The sequence below is a fragment of the Oncorhynchus keta genome, chromosome 17 (assembly GCF_023373465.1).
Source record: "Oncorhynchus keta strain PuntledgeMale-10-30-2019 chromosome 17, Oket_V2, whole genome shotgun sequence".
Classification (NCBI taxonomy): Eukaryota; Metazoa; Chordata; class Actinopteri; order Salmoniformes; family Salmonidae; genus Oncorhynchus; species Oncorhynchus keta.
Window position 1 is genome coordinate 48,447,665 of NC_068437.1, and position 10,678 is coordinate 48,458,342.

General features: G+C 44.2%; 1 protein-coding gene across 1 annotated transcript in view; it reads right to left on the reverse strand.

Annotated features, from left to right (window-relative positions):
- Nucleotides 1-10,280: 10,280 nt before the first annotated feature.
- LOC118395970 (carboxypeptidase A2-like) overlaps nt 10,281-10,678 on the reverse strand; it is a 5,773-nt gene continuing 5,375 nt past the window's right edge. Inside the window, exon 11 of the mRNA XM_035790087.2 lies at nt 10,281-10,547. Within this exon, the coding sequence (XP_035645980.1) occupies nt 10,360-10,547 (188 nt within the window). The 3' untranslated portion in view covers nt 10,281-10,359. The remainder of the gene's footprint in view (nt 10,548-10,678) is intronic.

The following is a 10,678-nucleotide window of genomic DNA, read 5'->3' on the forward strand; positions in this document are numbered from 1 at the left end:
AGTGAGGTGAATAGTTCATTCTAACTTACTAACACACTCCCAGGTAACTTTTGACCCCTCAACATTATCAATCACCACTTAGCTGACAGTTCTAATTAACAGAAAACCTAGGAATGCACTCACTGTCTTATCTAAAAAACCCAGAGGTCAGTTTCGTCGTTTCAACCATAGGTTAACGACCTTATCTGTTTACACAGTCCACTTCTTTCTTCCTAGTTGGAATGGTGTTCATTAACTTGAATTACTCCTTGTCTGTGTCACACAATCACATCTTATGAACTCATATTGTATATCAGATATCATAAAACAGAGTATAAGTTTACTTAGTTACAGTTCCATTTAAAATCATTTGTTCAGTCATTTAATCATAATTTTACCAACAGTCGGTGATCAGGCCTACCACCGTTGTGTCATCAGCAAACTTAATGATGGTGTTGGAGTCGTGTGCAGCCACACAGGGAGTACAGGAGGGGACTAAGTACGCACCCCTGACGACCCCCCATGTTGAGAGTCAGTGTGGAATAGGTGTTGTTACCTTCACACACACACGTTTGTTTTACTATCTTTGTGGCGACCAATCAATTGATCCTCATTCAAAATCTAATTTTCCCTAAACCTTAAACCTAACACTTAACCCTAACCTTAACCACAAACCCCTAACCCTAACCTTAATTCATAACCCTAAACCTAACCATTAAACCTAATTGTAACCCTAAACCTAGACCTAAATTAGCCTTTTTCCTCGTGGAGACCGTTGAAATGTCTCCACTTGTCCGAATTGTCCTTGTTTGTCCCCACAAAGATAGAAAAACCAAACACACACACACACATATGTACAATATATACAGTATTATGTACCGTATTCACAAACTCGCCTTGTTCTTATTCATTTTACCTCAACTTGCTGAGTGTCTGTTTGGAGGGGGAACAAATAAGCTAGAAATTCAATAAGGAAGGTCTCAAAATAGGTCATATCTTAGTTAAGTAGGGAATGCTCTGAAGAATAGAGATTCAAAAGCAATAAAGACGGTATAAACAACCTCAGCTTGAACCCAATATAACAGTAACAGCCAACTTGAGCATCTTGTAAGCTTTGTTATTTTACAGTATGTCCATGTTATTTCCCCACATGAACGTTAACGCTGTTATTAACCAGCAAGTTAAAGATGAAGCCCATGCTGAGATATGTGGTGATGAATAAAACAAGGCACAGTCTGTGGTCCTGTTCCAACACATTAAGAATGTGTCCTTCCTTCGTTCCTTCCTTGAAGAAACCCAGGATCTGAATTGGTTGTAATGGGGAAAGTAAAGGGGTGGTAACCTTGCTTACACCTATCCAGTTACTTATAGATATGTGTATATCTCAAGGAAACAATGTATGTATTTTGTAAAGTATTTGAACAGGGCCTTGATGTAACCCCATCCATATTTGTGTTATATATGTAATTATAAACTGGGTGGTTCGAGCCCTGAATGCTGATTGGCTGACAGCCGTGGTATATCAGACCGTATACCACGGGTATGACCAAACAGTTATTTTTACTGCTCCAATTACATTGGTAAACTGTTTATAATTGCAATAAGGCACCGAGGTGGTTTGTGATATATGGCCAATATACTACGGGTAAGAGCTGTATCCAGGCACTCCCCGTTGCGTTGCACATAAGAACAGCCCTTAGCCGTGGTATATTGACCATATACCACACCCCCTCGGGCCTAATTGCTTAATTCTATGCCCATCCCCACTGGCTAAACCAACGGTAAGTCCCTGTATGCCCTTCGCTGTCCCCGTTACTCAGAACAGTCAGGAAGAAGCATATTCACATTCAGCAAAGCACAGTGGCCATCTATGATTGAGAATGAAACATTCCTGTTGCTATTAGAAAGGGAACAATGTGATGGTGCTAAATTTAGCATGGTCTCTCTAGCCCCATTTATACCTGGCTTTAACTTGCGTCCTTTGTTCTTTTCCACATTCTGATTGTGGCCACATTTTTAGACAGTTGTAGACAATCAAAAGACACATTGTGATCCGATCGTGATCAGATCATCCTGCCCAACTCCAGATGTAGTCAGACGCACGGCGGCAGGGTAGCCTAGTGGTTAGACCGTTGGACTAGTAACCGGAAGGTTGCAAGTTCAAATCCCCGAGCTGACACGGTACAAATCTGTCATTCTACTCCTGAACAGGCAGTTAACCCACTGTTCCTAGGCCGTCATCGAAAATAAGAATATATTCTTAACTGACTTGTCTTGTGTCTGGATATCTTGCAAGTGTAAACAGATCTGGACAGAGAAACCATTTAAATCATTATTATTCCACCCTCTAAAAACATTGACATGTGGCACCTTGAACTGATTACATCAATAAGCATCTTACAATAAATATTATTTTTAAAGAATACATGTGAAATAATTTGCATAAAGGATATCTGGTCACAATGCAGACACAGTGGACGGATAATAGACACATGGGCTCCTGAGTGGCACAGTGGCACACTACATTCCCTGGTTCGATTCGAGGCTAAATAACATCCGGCAATGATTGGGAGTCACGTATGGCGGAGCACAATTTGCCCAGCGTCATCCGGGTTTGGCCCGGGTAGGCTATCTTTGTAAATAAGATTTTTTCTTAACTGACTTGCCTAGTAAAATCAAAACAAAATCTTAATACCATGTGTAGACACATTTCTGGAAATGTGGGCACAATCAGAATGTAGATACGTTTCAGGAATCAAGGTAAGACCCAAGTGCAGACTGTGTGAAGTAACAATGTACATTGTAACCACCGGGACAGGCAAACGACAGGTTAATGCAGAAAGGGGTCGATAATCCAGAGGTGGAGCAAAGGTACAGGGCGGCAGACAGACTCAGGGACGGGCAGAGTGGTCAAGTGGGCAGGTACAGGGTCAGGACAGGCTCAGGTACGGGCAGAGTGGTCAAGTGGGCAGGTTCAGGGTCAGGACAGGCTCAGGTACGGGCAGAGTGGTCAAGTGGGCAGGTACAGGGTCAGGACAGGCTCAGGTACGGGCAGAGTGGTCAAGTGGGCAGGTTCAGGGTCAGGCTCAGATACGGGCAGAGGGTCAGTGGGCAGGTACAGGGTCAGGACAGGCTCAGGGACGGGCAGAGTGGTCAAGTGGGCAGGTTCAGGGTCAGGACAGGCTCAGGTACGGGCAGAGTGGTCAAGTGGGCAGGTACAGGGTCAGGACAGGCTCAGGTACGGGCAGAGTGGTCAAGTGGGCAGGTACAGGGTCAGGACAGGCTCAGGTACGGGCAGAGTGGTCAAGTGGGCAGGTACAGGGTCAGGACAGGCTCAGGTACGGGCAGAGTGGTCAAGTGGGCAGGTACAGGGTCAGGACAGGCTCAGGTACGGGCAGAGTGGTCAAGTGGGCAGGTACAGGGTCAGGACAGGCTCAGGGACGGGCAGAGTGGTCAGTGGGCAGGCAGGGTCAGGACAGGCTCAGGGACGGGCAGAGGGTCAGCAGGTACAGGGTCAGGACAGGCTCAGGGACGGGCAGAGTGGTCGAGTGGGAGGGTACAGGGTCAGGACAGGCTCAGGGACGGGCAGAGTGGGTGGGCAGGTACAGGGTCAGGACAGGCTCAGGTACGGGCAGAGTGGTCAAGTGGGCAGGTACAGGGTCAGGACAGGCTCAGGTACGGGCAGAGTGGTCAAGTGGGCAGGTACAGGGTCAGGACAGGCTCAGGTATGGGCAGAGTGGTCAAGTGGGAAGGTACAGGGTCAGGACAGGCAAGGGTCACAAACCAGGAGGGCGAGAAAAAGAGAGGCTGGGAAAAGACAGGCGCTAACAGGCACAAATGCTGGTAAGCTTGACTAACAAGACGAACTGGCAACAGATAGAAAACACAGGTATAAATACCCAGGGGATAAGTGGGGAAGATGGGTGACACCTGGAAGGGGGTGGAGACAAGCACAAGGACAGGTGAAACAGATCAGGGTGTGACAATAAGATCAGGACAAAGGAACCATGTTAGCACCAGCTATAAACAGGGCTTTTGTGCTCGCTTTGTCTTTTTCTATTTTTAGACCCCGGCTGTACAATTCTGGCATGTAGATGTCTTTTCTTAAACTGTGTTACATAAAAAATTCATCTTATCAGAGTTGCATCATAGAGCGTGGGTTTTCTTACTGTTGAATACAAAAAGCTCCTTTTTGGTCAAGAAAGAATGCTTTATGGCAACCCTGGGAAAATGCTGCAAACACATGTATTACATGTTCATGCTTTAGTGGAGACTGCATTCATGATACAGTGCCTTGCGAAAGTATTTGGCCCCCTTGAACTTGATTTTAATTTTGCACAGCCAATTTTTCAGTTTTTGATTTGTTAAAAATGTTTGAAATATCCAATAAATGTCGTTCCACTTCATGATTGTGTATCACTTGTTGTTGATTCTTCACAAAAAAAATACAGTTTTATATCTTTATGTTTGAAGCCTGAAATGTGGCAAAAGGTCGCAAAGTTCAAGGGGGCCGAATACTTTCGCAAGGTACTGTAAATGCTGCTTATGTCGGCTCATTCGGAAATTACCTTCAAGTTTCTATCGCGGAATCAAAGATTGAATTGAGCACTAGCTCAACTGTTAAGAGCGTTGGGCCTGTAACCTAAAGGTTGCTGGTTTGAAACCCTGAGCCGACGAGGTGAAATATCTGTTGATGTGCCATTTAGCAAGGCACTTAACACTAATTGCTCTATGTAAGGCGCTCTGGATAAGAACATCTGCTAAAATGTAATGTAATGCGGGTTTTGGTTCAAGTGGATCTGATTGAATCAGGCCCTAAAACTAATTTAATATCATGGATGGTCAGTCCTTGCATCCATAGCTCTATTATTTGAGAGTGGTTGCATTTCTCCAGGCCCATCCCTCAACTTTTTAGGCAGGGTTCTAAGGTATGCTGTTGTTTCAAGGTAGGCTATTGTTTCAAGGTATGCTATTGTTTCAAGGTATGCTACTGTTTCAAGGTTACTGACTCAAGGTAAGTTATTGTTTCATGGTATGCTACTGTTTCAAGGTAAGTTATTGTTTCAATGAATGCTACTGTTTCAAGGTATGCTATTGTTTCATGGTATGCCATTGTTTCATGGTGTGCTATTGTTTCATGGTATGCTACTGTTATAAGGTAAGTTATTGTTTCATGGTTTGCTACTGTTATAAGGTAAGTTATTGTTTCAATATATGCTACTGTTTCATGGTATGCTACTATTTCGTGGTATGCAGATATCCGAAGGTATTAATAATAATTTGTATAATAACTTTATCTACAAGTCTCTGCTAGGTAAAGCCCCGCCTTATCTCAGCTCACTGGTCACCATAGCAGCACCCACTCATAGCATGCACTCCAGCAGGTATATCTCACTGGTCACCATAGCAGCACCCACTCGTAGCACTCGCTCCAGCAAGTATATCTCACTGGTCACCATAGCAGCACCCACTCGTAGCATGCGCTCCAGCAACTATATCTCACTGGTCACCATAGCAGCACCCACTCGTAGCATGCGCTCCAGCAAGTATATCTCACTGGTCACCATAGCAGCACCCACTCGTAGCATGCGCTCCAGCAGGTATATCTCACTGGTCACCCCCAAAGCCAATTCCTCCTTTGGTCGCCTTTCCTTCCAGTTCTCTGCTGCCAATGACTGGAACGAACTGCAAAAATCTCTGAAGCTGGTGTCGTAGATAATTGTTACAGAAATATAATACTATCTATAGAAATATAATACTCTCAGAAGAAACTGTTGAATTCAATGTAGACTTTAATGCAAGTTATTAAAGCCGTGCTGGTCCGCGGGAAAGACGCCGCTTCTCAACACTGGCTTCACTTTTATACATACATAGTACTGGGGTACATCACATATGTAAATAGAGCTACTCCCCCTTAGTATCCGGTTTTGGTTACAACGATGGCAGAACTCTTTCCATGTTCTAAAAATAATGTATATAATGCATGCTTATGTTTTACATGTTAGTCATCAGTTATCTTGCCTACATCTTTCTTCCTGTATCCTGCTGACCACAGCACGTTCAGCTGTCATGAATGCACGTATGGTCTTGGTTAATGTATTCCTACAAAAATAGAGTATGGTCTATGGTATTATATTATTATTATTATGGGTGTCATATGGCCTGGATATCATCTTCTCTTAATGTGCATGTGCTTGCTACTTCAGCCTCTCAATGGTTCGCTCCAACACTGGAGACTCATATCTCCCTCAGTAGCTTTATGCACCAGCTGGTCCTTCTGTAGCTCAGTTGGTAGAGCATGGCGCTTGTAACGCCAGGGTAGTGGGTTCGATTCCCGGGACCACCCATACGTAGAATGTATGCACACATGACTGTAAGTCCCTTTGGATAAAAGCGTCTGCTAAATGGCATATATTATTAGCTGTCAGAGCAGCTCACAGATCACTGCACCTGTACATAACCCATCTGTAAACAGCCCATCTATCTACCTACCTCATCCCCATACTGTATTTATTTACTTATCTTGCTCCTTTGCATCCCAGTATCTCTACTTGCACATTCATCTTCTGCACATCTACCATTCCAGTGTTTAACTGCTATATTGTAATTACTTCACCACCATGGCCTATTTATTGCCTTAACTCCCTTATCTTACCTCATTTGCACTCACTGTATATAAACTTTTTGTTTTCTTTTGTTCTACTGTATTATTGACTATGTTTTGTTTATGTGTAACTCTGTGTTGTTGTATGTGTCGAATTGCTATGCTTTATTTTGGCCAGGTCGCAGTTGTAAATGAGAACTTGTTCTCAACTAGCCTACCTGGTTAAATAAAGGTGAAATAAATTTTAAAAAAATACATGCAGGTCTTGCAAAACCTTTCATCAGAAGAACATATGAGGTACAACTAGACTTTGTTAATGCCCAGAATAGTTGTTAAGAATAGTTAGCTGATCATACCAATACCTGACTGAAGTGTAACCTCATAGGAATATACAGCACATGAGACACTCATACCAACTGCAACCCCAACAGCCCCCCTTCTGGTTTTAAGAATTCATAATAAAGGGTTTTACTGTAAGCTTCAGATGTCAGTTATTCTTCTTGCTCTCCAAAACAATTCCGTCAGACAAAGCATTATTTTAAAATAGTGGTGGGAGTTTTCATGTCAAGCATGGGGCTTTTCACTTTTCAATGCGGAAATGATTTATTGCAGTCCTACTGCATTCTCTAAAAGTTTAATGTCACCCACCAAAGTGGCTTTACATGCAAATGTGGGTTTGGTGCTTCTTCTTCTTCTTCTTCTCCCCTGTCATTTTCCTCTAAAAGCTATACAAACTAGGCACCCTGGAGTAGCTTGTTCCACATGGCTTAACTCTGCCCTGCTAGCCTATAAATAGATCCATTTACATTGCATTTCATGGCTGAGCTCTCTCTCAATATTTCAGGGACCCACTAGTAAATTGACTATTAATCATTTATAAACTTGACTTATTCATTTCATTTTGCACAAGGATACAGAGCATACACATTCTATACTGGGACTCCATATACGGACGGACTCAATGTTTTTCTCTTCGATCTTTAAAGTCGGACAAATGATTCATACTGTATGCTCACGTTGTGTACCGGTAGATCAGATGGGACAGGTTTCGTTATATGAAAAACCTTATACAAATGATTGGACTTCAGTGAGGTATGTGGTAAAGGTGTTCATTGGCACCAACTGGAAGGAAACTAACTGAAACAGGACTTGTGCAATGTGAAATGTCTTTGCAAAAACGTGTGCCCTAATAAACACTAGCTTGCCTGTGCTTTGGTTTCAAATGTCACCCTTTTCCCTATATAGTGCACTACTTTTGATCAGATCCCAATGGGCCCTAGTCAAAAGTGGTGCACTACATAGGGAATAGGGTACCATTTGGGACATATATCCTGTGTGTTGCTAACACAGTCTCACATGTGGGTCACCCAAGTGAGTGTGTGTTTGAGCGTTTCGCTCCAGTGCTCCTAACCTCTGTCCACTCTGTTGGTCAGATGAACACCTGAAGGGAGATGACAGATCCGCCATCTGCCTCTTTTCCTGGAAGGTTTTTGAGAAATAATCCAGCAATCTACTACGGCTTGAATATGTTCCAATTCTCTGTTCTATGGATGTTAATATTCTATTGAGCACACAAAAAAGCATCACAAGACTAGTCGTAACTTCTCACATTTCCTTTCTCGGGTCTCTACCCAAGACCTAGGGCTCTGTTCAATCAGATCCACTTTAGCCGACATCCTCATAGCGGTTATTTTGATGGTGTAGGATATAAAACTGCTTTCGAGCTGCAAAATCCACAAGTGGCTCCTGGCATTATACCTAAAGCGGACATTACCATTGGCTACACCGAGTCGCATTAAGAGAAATCTCACTGGAATGCGAGACAATCTACACATCGATTAGGCTTCAATATTTTGATTAATGATTTACAATTTGAGTGTAATTATTTCTATATAGCCTACACTTTCTCATAATGAACTTCTAACGTGAATGGGAAGGGTGTGGACTCATGACAATGATCACAGTTCCACCTCCGACGCCATCAAACATCAGCTATGCGGGTGTCGGCTATCGTCCGTTAACGCTTGATCCGATTGAATCTTGGCCTTAACCATGTTTTGAGGCGATACAGTGTTTGTTTATATTTACGTTGTTTACAAAGATTGGCGTAAAGAAAAAGCTTGTATTATGGGTTTTGATTGGGTACAACTGTTGAACTAAGATCATGTGGCATTTATAAGTCATATTCTTCAAGAATCAATGGGTATATATAATTAATTTATAAGTCCAAAAGTGGATAAAGACTTAATATGGAGAGTATGGAGGTACTGTAATAATAATGTATTTGCCATATTGTATTACAGTGCCATCTAGTGTTGCCTATTGATTCCCTGCCTTGTACAGCTCCTACTGCTCCTCTGTACTGACCAGCGCCAAGCACGCCACCCAGCGCCATGGACGGGGCCCAGCGCCATGGACGGGGCCCAGCGCCATGGACAGGGCCCAGCGCCATGGACAGGACCCAGCGCCATGGACACCACCCAGCGCCATGGATGGGGCCCAGCGCCATGGACGGGGCCCAGCGCCATGGACAGGGCCCAGCGACATGGACACCACCCAGCGCCATGGATGGGGCCCAGCGCCATGGACGGGGCCCAGCGCCATGGACAGGGCCCAGCGACATGGACACCACCCAGCGCCATGGACGTGGCCCAGCGACATGGACACCACCCAGCGCCATGGACACCACCCAGCGGGCCCAGCGCATGGACGGGGCCCAGCGCCATGGCCATGGACGTGGGGCCCAGCGCATGGATGGGGGACAGGGCCCAGCGCCATGGACAGGGCCCAGCGCCATGGACGCCACCCAGCGCCATGGACGGGGCCCAGCGCCATGGACAGGGCCCAGCGCCATGGACGCCACCCAGCGCCATGGACGGGGCCCAGCGCCATGGACAGGGCCCAGCGCCATGGATAGGGCCCAGCGCCATGGACGGGGCCCAGCGCCATGGACGCCACCCAGCGCCATGGACGGGGCCCAGCGCCATGGACGGGGCCCAGCGCCATGGACGCCACCCAGCGCCATGGACGGGGCCCAGCGCCATGGACGCCACCCAGCGCCAATGGACGGGGCCCAGCGCCTGTGAACGATGATTAAGCTACTTGTCTATTCTATCAATAGTCTATTCTAACAATAGTCTATATTCTATCAATAGTCTATTCTACTAATATTCTATTCTATCAGTAGTCTATTATAACAATAGTATATTCTATCAATAGTCTATTCTACTAATATTCTATTCTATCAGTAGTCTATTATATCAGTAGTCTATTCTATCAATAGTCTATTCTATCAGTAGTCTATTCTATCAGTAGTCTATTCTATCAATAGTCTATTCTATCAGTAGTCTATTCTATCAATAGTCTATATTCTATCAATAGTCTATATTCTATCAATAGTCTATTCTATCAATAGCCTAGTCTATCAATAGTCTATTCTATCAGTAGTCTAGTCTATCAATAGTCTATTATATCAGTAGTCTATTCTATTAAGTCTATATTATATCAATAGTCTATTCTATCAGTAGTCTATTCTATCAGTAGTCTATTCTATATCAATAGTCTATTTTCTATCAATAGACTATTCTATCAATAGGCTATTCTATCAACAGTCTATTCTATCAATAGTCTATTCTATCAATAGTCTATCAATAGTCTATTCTATCAATTTAACAAAAAGTTCAATGAACACAGACACTTTTTCCAGAACTAGAATTCTTTATTTAACTGAGTTCAGGCCTTGGAAGGAAAGGTTGTGTGTTGGGTGGGTTTGAGACTTAATAGGAGTGGTCACGGACATACTCCATGATGTCCTTCAGGGCCAGCCAGGTCTCAGAGGCAGTGGGGATGATCTGATTGGCTGGTAGGATGAAACCATAGCGACCGGTGTCCCTCAGCTCGAAGGCAAAGGAGTACTTGATGCCCAGGTTATAGGTCCAATCGATGCTGCCTCCGCTGGCCTGATCTGGAGGGGGGAGAAATCACATATTAATGAGTATTGGATTGAACTACCATGCTGTGCTTTCCAGTTCTGGCTGGTGGGTCGCATCTAATGACAAACCAACTTCATTGAAACACTTGGAGCCACTTATAGTA